Source organism: Triticum aestivum, chromosome 6B, assembly GCF_018294505.1.
Source record: "Triticum aestivum cultivar Chinese Spring chromosome 6B, IWGSC CS RefSeq v2.1, whole genome shotgun sequence".
Lineage (NCBI taxonomy): Eukaryota > Viridiplantae > Streptophyta > Magnoliopsida > Poales > Poaceae > Triticum > Triticum aestivum.
Window position 1 is genome coordinate 664,142,093 of NC_057810.1, and position 12,032 is coordinate 664,154,124.

Sequence of the window (12,032 nt, forward strand, 5' to 3'; positions counted from 1 at the left end):
CTGGAGCAAATCAACATTTCACAGGAATTTCATCATAAACATCGGACCCACATACACTCGAAATATAACATTCTTCTCTGGAATTTGAGTTTTTTTCAGAAGGTTATGATAATATTTATTTGTTATGATAATATTTTGTCGCTTGTATTTAATCCTTGGGGATTAGGATCTTTCCCATTCTGAGGAGTCCAATTGATACTTCCCATTATTTTTTAGAAATCTATCACATTATTTTCTCTGGCTACGCTGCACCTAGCTACCACATTTTAAGTAATATTATGTCTTAACATCTGAGGAGAGAAGGAATGAACCAAGGTATTCATGTCTTAACATGGATGGGACCGAAACTTGCTATTATGCACTGGGATTATGTTTCTTTTGTTTTTATTTTGCTAGCTCGTAACGTATATCATTTAATTTTCGGCTCTACCACATGATTTCATACTAATATCTGGTTGTAAGCATCTTTTAATTAAAAAACGTGTTTCTGGGTCTCCTTTGATATTGATATAAGATTTATTGCCACCAGTTTACTTGGCACAGATAAAATAGTTCTCAATTTTGTGCACAGTAGTATACAATCATGTGGCACTCAACAAAACGAGGCGTATCATTTTTTAAATTATATATAGAACTGAATCACATTTAAATCGTGTAATGGCAGTGTGTTCGTAACCCAAGTTCTCCAGGGACAACGACGAATTCATTAGTGCACCACGACAGCCGTTGTATCCATCGACTGCTGTTCGTGCTCGAATCAGGGCAGGGCCAATTGCCCAGATTTCGCTCCCCATGGTGCTCCCAAGCTGCAGCGACAATGAACGCTTTTTGTCCATCCACCCCTTTCTTTCCCCCACGTCCTACAAGGCTACAACGCACCCTTGGACTGTATTCATGTGGTAGTGACTCAAGCTTACGTTATGTGTGAGCGTTTGGTTCATTGGTTGGTTTCCAGTTATGCTTTGGGAGGCAAGATTGGGTTCAGACGAGTTGAGCTACCTGTTCTAATCGTAGAGGCTGAACTGCGAGTTTCAGAGGGCCATGTGCTACGTAATGGTGTGATCTATCTATTTTTCTTTTCTTTTGATGATAGCAATTTTTTGTTCAAGCGAAGGCTTTTGTTGATGTCCCAATGTGAAGGTACAACGCTGGCTCATATATCTTCATATTTTATCCTGTCTACAAATCTCCCAGATTTTAGTTTCCACTTGCTTTGAATCAACGAAAAGGAGACATCCAATAATTTAGTTCCCTCTTCCCTTGTAGAGTTGATGTTTCCTCTTCCTTTAAAGAGTTGATGCACAAGATTCATCCTGGGCCAAAGTTTGTGGAATATTTTCCAAAAACCAGTATAAACAAGAACCTATTATGAGATTATTCACATGATTTATCATAGGGCATGTATAGATTTGGTGCTAGGCACAAGTGAAGAAATAGAAATATTTTCCATCTCCATGCCATATGTTTCTTTTTCCTTATAAAGAACTTGTTTGTTTTCTAGATTATGGTTGTTCGGTTCATTGTCCCTGCTCCCTGCACCCACAAAGGTCAATGTTCAAGCAACAATCTTTAGCTAATATACCTTTTGACATTTGCAACCATACCAAGATTAAATTATAAATGAGATGTATTTGTAGTAAATTCATGGCCCAATATTGCAGATGCAGCTCACGAACAAATTTATTATTCAAGCACGGTTAGAGAGCAGCCTATGAATCGACTGCACCATTTTGAGTTGCTTTATTTACGAAGGCCTTCATGCTTGATCATGTGGAAAAAATGTTGGCATGCAGACCCGCAGGAGGCTATAAGAAAATTATCTAATGACATTGCAAAATCTGATAGAGATTGGCTTGTCAGGAAGTGTTCTTGAACAAAGAGATTAGCATAAGGAATTATAACTGTGTTCTTTTTTTGCAGCAAACCATTTTGATAGGTAGTTCTGGTAAGGTAGTCTGTTTTAACATTCTTTTGCTCAGACCACTCTCTCATCCGCACTTAAAAATCCATAATCTGCTCATTCTATTCAGAACATAGTCTGTTTTAACATTGTTTTGGGAAAGAGGCATGAAGCACACCATGTAACCATTACTGTTCGTGCTAATTAGAAGAACGACAAGAAGAGATGTCTAATATAGTACTAAAATCTTGTGTGATGTTTTAGAGGATGGCGAAGGCGGTGCAGGGAGCTGACGGCCTGTCCGCGGTGAGGAGGTGATGGAGAAACAACCCCACACTTGATGGGTAGGTGCAGGGCGGGGAGGGTGCCGGCCAGGAAGGTGACGCTGCTATCAGCGGCGAGGTAATCAGGAAGGCGACGATGCTTCCGTGCGGCGAGGGGATTAGCCTGGGGATCTGTTCCTTTTTTATGGGATATATGTCTCTCTTTATTTGCGTGGCTTGCATTATGCGTGATTGTAGGGGTTTTGGTGGAGTGTGCCTGAGTTTGTATCCTCCTCTGCGGTGGAGTATGGTCAGTCAATGTAAATCTGAAAGTGCACACTGGAAACATATTACATTAACACTAGCCATTAGATTGAACTCAGTGGGCCTAATCATGTGACGCGTTTAGTAAAGATTATGTTTGATATTTATAGCACATTTACATGGTAATCTTTGTTTTTTCCAGGAATATATTGGGCTCATACATGATGCTCCCTGATCCTGGAAAAATGAACAGAGAAGACGTTACTGATTTTGAATAAATTATTTTGTAAGGTTCACTACTACTAAAAATATTTTAGTACTGTAGAGGAACACCGTCAAATGTGCTTTGAGTTGTGGCTGCTCATATTTCAGGCATTTACAAGGCCATCAAGATGGTCAAAACAAAGATTCATGTATCCATGAGCGCTTGTCAAATTTATGCAATTTTGTACATGAATGGGTATCTTTAAGAGTGGCTTCAAAGTCTATATCTGAGATGACGGCTCTCGGCAGAAGGCGAGGGCCCGTCTATTAGACGGATGACCACGTGGTGGCTTTCTATTCGTTAGCGTTTGCAGAGAGCAGGCTCTCGGCAAAGATCAGTGAGTAGCTCAGACTTCATATGAATAATCAACTAAAAGAATAGGTGAGTAGTTGAGACTTCATATAAAGAGCAATCATGTCATAGGTATCCACGCATTTTCTGTTTATATCATGGATGTATCTTCGTTTCTGATTTTTTGTTTTGGACAGCTCAAACACCTTGTTTAATACTTCCTTCGCTCGGACTAACTGTTGTTGAAACGAGTGTATCTAGATACACTCATTGCAACGAGAGTTAGTTCTGGGCGGAGCTTGTATTTACAAGCCTTTTTTGCCAACTGTTCAAATAAGCTCTTATTTTGTGTAAATGGTCAAACAATGCACTTCAAATAATTAAGTTGTTATCCCAGGAATATTTTGGAAGATGTTGTACTTATCATCTCAGATAACCCTTATTCATTACACAAACTGCATATTACATTTCTGTACTACTATAGATGTTTGATATATTGTGCGTATAGACTAGCACATATCACATTTCTTTGCAACTATAGACTAGCATATCACATTTCTTTGCAACTATAGATGTTTGACATAATGCGTGTTAGTACACACATGCGTCGCACGTTCAAGCTTACTAGTGTAAAGAAAAAGAGTTTACCCAGGAAAAAAAAAGGAACAGTTGCTAGCGCAGAGTCGTCGATCGACATCCACCCTGGACGGTTCAGACCGGTTCCTACGCTGCTATGTAACTTTCGATCGTACGTAGTACGTGGCCCACCCTCAGCGCGCGCGCGCAGACAAGTCAAAGTCAAGAGTAGTTTTCAAGAGCAACCTCAGCAACGTCGCGGTACGCCACCGGAATACAAGTCGCCGGCCGGGTGGGTGCGCGCGAGGCTGGGCGAGACCCATCCAGGTCGCGTATATATGAGTGAGGACGGCGCCGGCTTGAGCGGGCATCAGTCTTCCCAAGTTGCAAGACCATGGTGCGAGCGCCCTCGCCTTCTTCTCTCCTCTACGCTCTGCTGCTCGTCGTGACCGCGCTGGTCGGGCAGTACCCGGCGGGCTCGCTGCGGGTGGCGACGGCGCAGACCGTGGCGGCGCCGGTGCCGGTCCGCGTCGGGGTGATCCTGGACTGGTCGACCAAGGCGTCGTCGGCGGTGTCGCTGAGGCGGCGGACCGGCATTCAGATGGCGGTGGAGGACTACTACGCGGCGCACCCGGGCTCGGCCACCAGGGTGGAGCTCCACTTCAGCGACTCCAAAGGGGACGTCGTCGGCGCCGCTTCCGCCGGTAAGCTCCCTCCCTCCCCTGCCGCACACACCTGTTCCACTTCCACCTAGCTAGCTGCTGCATGCTTTTCTAATCATAAGCTCTTTCCCTTCATGCTGAAATGAATCTTGCTTCTCTGATTAAGCCCTTAATTACGCCGCGATAACACTTCAAATCGCACGCTCGTCTTGAGCACCATCTTCCGTTTTGAGTTTTCCAGTGGTGGATGCTGCGCGCGTATGCAGTATGTTTTTTTAGTGAAGCGTCTATGTAGTATGTGGTGTATCTTCTATATCTAAATAGCTGGACTCCACTAACTATTTCTCTCAGCATGCAAGCATTGCCATATCATGGCACAACATGGATGAAAAAAGATCCACCTCACTATCATATGTCTCTCAACATGCAAGCATACCACTTCATCATGAAATATGCATGAAAAAAGACTTACCTCAACATGCAAAAATACATAAGAACTTTTATTCTATTATGCTATTTATATTTAATAAACGTTTCACAACTCTATAGTAATCAAACGTAGTAAATTATATGTATTTTAAGTTTTAGATCACTTCAAATATTCATGTTTCATACAACGAATCATATTCATATTCCTGCAACAACGTGTGGGGTATCATCTAGTTAAGTATTATGTGCACCTTGAGCCATCTAGATGTTGTATGATCCACTATTTATCGTGTCATGTCGCATCGTGGCCTTGTCGCCATTTTGTCCGGGCAACTAGCTAGCTCCTCGATCGTCAACACATGGATGGCGATCGCACGGGGCCTCAGTTTTTTATTATTTTTATTTAGTGAAAATGATCAGATCTATTTAAAAGTTTGTCGGAAGTACAAAGCATTTCAGATATAATGAAAATTACACAAAGATTATAAGATCACCGAACAACCACCACGATCGCACGGGGCCTCAAGTTAACAACCACGACATCTCCATCGAACTATGTTGGAATCCCAACTAATCCAACCCACATGGCATAGACTGTCACTTTTAACCGCTAATGATGGACTCCGGAGCGTAAATATTCGTTAGTTCTGTCAGGTTTGTCAGGGTCGGGTGCATAATTATTGTTGAGAACTCCATGCCATCCACGTCACCTTCTCACCCTGTCCATCCGGTTGACAAGTTTAATGAAATGAGTGAAATATTTTTTCTGAAATGAGTAAAACCAATTTTCATATTATCATATATATGAAGTAGATTTCAGTGTGAAATATGTGAAACTTTTTTTGAGATGAAAATATGTGAAACTTGTTATTAAAAAACATGAAATTGTTATCTAAAAAAATGTAAAACTGATTATTTCAAATTAGTTTTTCGAAATTGGTGAAATCATTTTCTAAACCGTATGAAACCAGACTTTTGAAATATGATATTTATGAATGTGCTCATTTCTGTATCCAAAAATGATATTCGTGAAATATATTTCACCAATATCATATTTCAATTTGAAATACAAATTCACAAATATTAGTTTTACATGTTGAAATATGCAGCCTTCACAAAATATCCAAGGAACAAACAAAGGATGATGGATGTTTTGCCATTACATACGGCACCGGTAGAAAACCCATTTTCATGCACGTCCACTTCTCACCTTGCCCATCCGGCTTAATTAGGTTATTTGGACTGGTGTGCGTCTGACTGACAAGTCTTCGCGGTCTGGTTCTCCACCGCGTGCGCGTGCCAGCGCGCGAGTTGGTCAAGCTAGCAACTAGTGGCCTGTATATTACTCACGGTGAGTACATCTGATTGGGACTGATTGATTTAACCCCAAGTGTTAGCTAGCTCATGCAGTTGTACATTGGTTTGGCACGACACGACAGAGATGCCTCAAACGCCATGATCCAAGTTTCAACTGGTGTGGTCATGTGGGCGTATGTGCACCATGCATCGATCGGGTCACCGCCGTCTGAACGCTCGGTCGTCCAAGTTTTTAATGCTGAAAATCTTTCTGCCCTATAGTTGTCATGGCTAGTCATCAACTCTTCATCATCATCGATCGGTCATCAGTGGATACCTTTGCTTAGCCACATGCATGCAGTCCAAGCTAGTGCTCTCTTCCTTTCAAAATAATTGGAGTTCTAGAAACTTTTTAAGTCAACTATTTAAAATTTAACGATGTCCGTAGAAATATCCGTAAAGATCTACTCCCTCCGATCCAAAAAAGAGTGTTGTGGCTTAAGTTCAAATTTAAACTAAAACTAAATTAAAGCCACAACACTTTTTTTTGAATGGGAGGGAGTACAATAATAATAATAATAATAATAATAATAATAATAATAATAATAATAATAATAATAATACATAAATATATTTCATAATTAATCTGATGGATTAATTTTGGTTTCGTAGATGTTGGTACATTTTATATAGAGTTGACCAAACTTAATAAAGTTTGATTTAGGACAATCCTAAGACTTCAAGTATTTTGGACCGGAGAGAGGAGCATCCATGTTGTCTTGCTATCCGGTCAATTGGGATTATTCACAATAACAAATTTATTATTTTTTTCACATATCCTATATACCTAAGGCCCTGTTTGGTTCATAAGTCCTATGACTTTTTCTAGTCCCAACTAAAAAGTCCCTTCCTGTTTGTTTTCAGAGACTAAAAAGTCCCTAGTCCTTTCCTAGAGGTTATTAAATGTTCATGTTGCCCCTAGTATATAGAAAAATAACAATCAAACAACACCATGGGGTGGCGGGGCAATGGATGAATGGAGGGGCATTGTTGGAAAAGTCTCAAAAAAGACTCACCTTGAGAGTCTTCTTCATTTAGTCCCAAATGCCTAGTTTAGTCCCTAAAAAGTCCCTTCCGTTTGGTAAAAAAGTCTCTAAGAAGGAGTTTTTTTAGTCCCTACACAAAAAAGTCCCTGGAAACAAACACCCCCTAAGAAGTTCATCCCTACTATCAAACATGCATAGATGCCACATCATCAACTCCACTACATTTATTTATTTAAACATGCATGCATGAAAATGCTACCTATACTAATTCCCTCACCGTGCACACATCCCACCATCCACTACTTTTATTTCTCTCAACATGCATGAGAGATACAACTTAATATTTATTTTATAATTAGATATAATCAAATACCAAAAAATCATATGTATTTTAAATCTTTAGTCTCATATTTAAATGCAAGACAACCAAATCTCTTAAAAATAATATTTTTAATCAATTCCCGCATGTTCCCGCCGCAACACACGGGGGTCATATAGTTTCTACAGTTGTTTTCTTCTTGTTTATTTATTTATTGCGGATGGAAAGGAGTTTTATTAATCAACCAGGGAGCAAATTCAGCCTTACAGAGGTCTGGAACAACATACGTCCCCGACCCAGCCACACCACTATGCGGCCTTCAGTTCTACCAAAAGCTGCTAAATAATGGCTAACACTATTCTGTTCCCTACGTACATATGTAACTTAGACCTCCTTCCTTCATTCAGAAGCCTCTGAATCTGATCAATCAGCATAGAATAACAAGACCGGTCTTTCTCTGAAGACTTGATCATGTTTAGCGCGACGAGACAATCCATCTCCACATCTATCGGCTATTGCGCCCATTGCAGGGCGAGGTTAATGCCCTCCATATGCAAGCTAGCAGTTCGGCCTCCAGGGGTTCCGCGCACACCCGCAGTTCTCGGCAAGAGGAGAAGATGATCTGATGCTGTTGCAGAGGGTCATATACCCGCCCCGGGCGTCCCTGTGTTGGCGCAGAAGGATCCATCCACATTCAGCTTAGTACATCCTTCAGCCGGTGGAGTCCATCTAGGTGCAGGCGCACTAGTAGATCCCGTCGGGGCATGTAGTCATGGGGTCCGAGGCCTCACCACCTCCACCACTTGTTTTCCTTTCACCGTATCAGTGGTAGGATTGTTCTGGATGCCCACAAGTGAGTCAATGTAGCTTAGGAGGAATCTCTTCGAGGCTTCTACCGGGGACGCTGGCTTGTTGTGAGTCATTTCGCTCCGAACGTGCCAACAACGCCACAACATCATCATAAGCTCCATCCTCTCCGTGTCAGGAAGGCATAGAGAGTTTGGGCGAGCCACTCTGTGCCCGTCCGCTGGAAGTTCGTCGCATTAGGAATTCGCCAGTGCTCTGCCTTCGCTTGCTATAACGCCACCGCCCTAGGGCATCTGCAAAAAACATGAAACATGTCCTCCTGCTCCATTGCATAGAGGGGACATTGGTCAGAGACCTCCAAACCGCGCCGTTTTTTATTAACCCAGGTGGGCAGGGCACCTCCAAATAAAAGCACAGAGGGCTCGTCGCCCGTCCGGTGCCCTGCTCGCCGCGACTGAAGAAGATCGAAGATGATCCTCCAAAATAGTACTCCCTCTGTTCCGATTTACTCGTAATCAGAACGGAGGGAGTAATTGGCGAAAAAGGGTTTCCCCCCGCTTTGTATACAAAGCAACCAACCGAACCATCCAACGATAGGTGCTGGGACGGAAACAGCACAGTCACGTCCAAAAGAAAAGAAAGAGAAAATACAAGAGAAACAAACGCCGACAACGACGGATCGACAAAGAAACGAAAGAAAATGTATGTGGTCTTAAAATTCATATCGTTGCTAGGTGGTTTACAGATCTGGTTGTAATTTGTATTACATCTGGTATTTTTTATACTTTCATGATTAAAAATGAATAGATGGGATGTTTCTCGTGGGAGAAAAAACTCACATCGTTGCTGTTGTTTGCATGCAGCGCTGGACCTGATCAAGAACGCGCAGGTGCAGGCCATAATCGGGCCCAAGACGTCGGCGGAGGCAGAGTTCGTGGCCCACCTCGGCAGCCGCGCCCACGTCCCCGTGCTTTCCTACTCCGCCACCTCCCCGTCCATCACCTCGACGCAGACGCCCTACTTCGTGCGCACCGCCGCCAATGACTCCTTCCAGGCCACCCCCGTCGCCTCCGTCCTCGCAAGCTTTGGATGGCGCGCGGTGGCCGTCCTGCACGAGGACTCGCCCTTCGGCGCCGGCATCCTCCCAGCGCTCGCCGACGCACTCCAGAGCGTCGATAGCGCGGCGATTGTGGACCGCGTGGCCGTGCCGAGCAGCGCGGACGAAGATGCGCTTGATGCGCTCCTTTACCGCCTCAAGGCGATGCCGACGCGTGTGTTCGTCGTGCACGCCTCGCACAGCCTCGCCGCGCAGCTCTTCCGGCGAGCCAGCAAGGCCCAGATGATGTCCGACGGCTACGCCTGGGTCGCCACCAACGGCGTAGGCAACTTCGTGGACAGGTTCGACCCCGAGGACCTCGACTCCATGCAGGGCGTCGTCAGCCTCCGTCCTCACGTGGCGTACACGAACCAAGTCAAGAACTTTTCTGCGAGGTTCAGGGCGAGGTTCCGGAGGGAGAACCCGGCCTCCAACGATGACGTCCTCAACGACGCCACTGTGACGGGGCTCTGGTCGTACGACACGGCGTGGGCGATCGCCGCGGCAGCCGAGGCGGCCAGCGTCCCCAGCCCAGCATTTCGGACACCGCAGAATAGCACGGCACGTACAGACCTGGACAAGCTCGGCGTGTCGACCACCGGAGAGGCGCTTCTTAGGGCGATTCTCAACACGACGTTCGACGGGATGGCAGGCAGGTTCAAGCTGGTGGACGGGCAGCTGCAGGTCGCGGCGTACGAGGTCGTGAACATCATCGGGAACGGCGCGGTGACGGTAGGATTCTGGACACCGGAGTCCGGCATCTCGCGGGACCTTAAAGACGGCAGCGGCAAGGCTGCGCGGCAGCTGAAACCCATCCTTTGGCCGGGCGAGATGTTGTCCCCGCCGAGAGGCTGGACGCCGTCGCAGAACGGGCGGGTGCTCAAGGTCGCCGTACCGGTGAAGCACGGGTTCAAGCAGTTCGTGGACGTCCTCATCTCCGACAACTCGACGACACCGAAGATCACCGGGTACTGCATCGACGTGTTCAACGAGGTGATGAAGAACCTGTCCTACCCGGTGAGCTACCAGTACGTGCCGTTCCCCGACAGCCCGGACTCGTACGAGATGCTGGTGGACCAGGTGAGTGGGAAGAAGGCGGACATCGTGGTCGGGGACGTGACGATCACGGCGAGCAGGATGGAGGAGGTGGACTTCACGATGCCGTTCACGGAGTCCGGGTGGGCCATGGTGGTGGCGACGGAGCCGGACACGAGCGGCAGCATGTGGATCTTCCTGCAGCCGCTCACCACCAGCCTTTGGCTCGCCAGCCTCGCCTTCTTCTGCTTCACCGGCTTCGTGGTGTGGGTCATCGAGCACCGCGTCAACCCGGAGTTCCGGGGCACGCCGTCGCAGCAGTTCGGCCTCATCTTCTACTTTGCCTTCTCTACCCTCGTCTTCTCACACAGTAATTCATTTACTAACCATCTCATTATTTAACGAAGCATGCATATCGATCTCCTAATTAACCAATCTTTGATGTTTAAATTTTCCAGAGGAGAAGCTGGAGAGCAACCTGTCGAGATTCGTGGTGATCATATGGGTGTTCGTGGTGCTAATCCTGACATCGAGCTACACGGCGAGCCTGACGTCGATGCTGACGGTGCAGCAGCTCCGACCGACAGTGACAGACGTGAAGGAACTCCAGAGGCGCGGTCAGTACATCGGGTACCAAGAGGGCACCTTCATCAAGCCAAGGCTCAAGAAGATGGGCTTCCACGAGCGAAAGATGAGAAAGTACAGCTCGGAGGAGGAGTACGCCGACGCGCTGTCCAAGGGCTCGGCCAACGGCGGCGTGGACGCGGTGTTTGACGAGATCCCGTACCTCAAGTTGTTCCTGTCGCAGCACTGCGACGGGTACATGCAGGTGGGACCTGTGTACAAGACGGACGGCTTCGGGTTCGTCTTCCCAAGGGGGTCTCCCATGACAGGAGATGTGTCACGGGGCATCCTAAACCTGGCTGAAGGGGACACGATGGCGCAGATTGAGAAGGCGTGGTTCGGCGAGCCTGGCACTTGCCAGAATGCGCTGGGCGGCATCGGCAGCGTCGGCGGCTCGTCGAACCTCAGCTTCTGGAGCTTTGGCGGGCTATTCCTCATCACCGGCGTCGTCTCCAGCCTCATGCTGCTGCTCTACCTCGCCATCTTCGCCTACCGCGAGCGCGAGGAGCTCCGGGAGGCGGAGGCGAGGGCTGAGGCTGAGGCCGGCTCCGGGAGCGTGTCGGTGCGGAGGCTGCGCGCGTGGCTGCAGCACTTCGATAGGAAGGACCTCAAGTCACCCACCTTCAAGGTGTGGAACGACGAGTCCGTAAGAAACGGCAGTGACTTTGCGGGTAGGACGCCAAGATGGAACGACAGTGCTGGCGACGCTAGTATGACGCCGAGGGCCAGCGGGGAGGAACACGCCATGGGAGGGACGACCCCGCTGAGCGTGTACATCAGCTCCGAGATGAACGCCGGCTCTTCGCCGGAGGGGACACCAGTATCAGAGATCAGTGAGTCATTCGAGAAGAGGATCGAGGGGGCAACAAACCGTTGTGGAGGTGACAAGGCCAGCGGCCTCTCGGTTGCAGCAGTAGATTCTGCTATCTCCGTTGCTAAATATAAGTATTTTTAAAGGTTACAAGAAAACAATATACGAAGCAAAATGAATGAATTTACGTTTTAAAATATGTTTATATACATTGTACGTAGTCCGTTTTAAAATATCTAGAAAGACATATAAAAGCATTAGTGTCTAATCACTCTTATATTTCCCTACCACTGGTGGAAAAAGGGCCTTTGGTCGCGGTTCGCAACTGCCATTAGTCGCGGTTGCGCA

At 46.5% G+C, this 12,032-nt stretch overlaps 1 protein-coding gene across 1 annotated transcript; it reads left to right on the plus strand.

The window, feature by feature from the left end:
* The first annotated feature begins 3,834 nt into the window (after positions 1–3,834).
* Positions 3,835–11,966, plus strand: LOC123134768 (glutamate receptor 2.8). The gene is made up of 3 exons (XM_044553945.1): positions 3,835–4,263; positions 8,982–10,619; positions 10,708–11,966. Exons 1-3 carry the CDS (start codon positions 3,954–3,956, stop codon positions 11,826–11,828), a joined length of 3,069 nt encoding a protein of 1,022 aa, XP_044409880.1. The 5' UTR covers positions 3,835–3,953; the 3' UTR covers positions 11,829–11,966.
* Positions 11,967–12,032: the final 66 nt, after the last annotated feature.

What these genes read in the sequence shown, in the direction of transcription:
- LOC123134768 (XM_044553945.1), top strand. Translation starts at nt 3,954, where the DNA reads ATGGTGCGAGCGCCCTCGCCTTCTTCTCTCCTCTACGCTCTGCTGCTC. An exon ending in CGTCGGCGCCGCTTCCGCCG is followed by an intron (nt 4,264 to 8,981) that starts GTAAGCTCCCTC and finishes GTTTGCATGCAG; the next exon opens with CGCTGGACCTGATCAAGAAC. An exon ending in TACCCTCGTCTTCTCACACA is followed by an intron (nt 10,620 to 10,707) that starts GTAATTCATTTA and finishes TAAATTTTCCAG; the next exon opens with AGGAGAAGCTGGAGAGCAAC.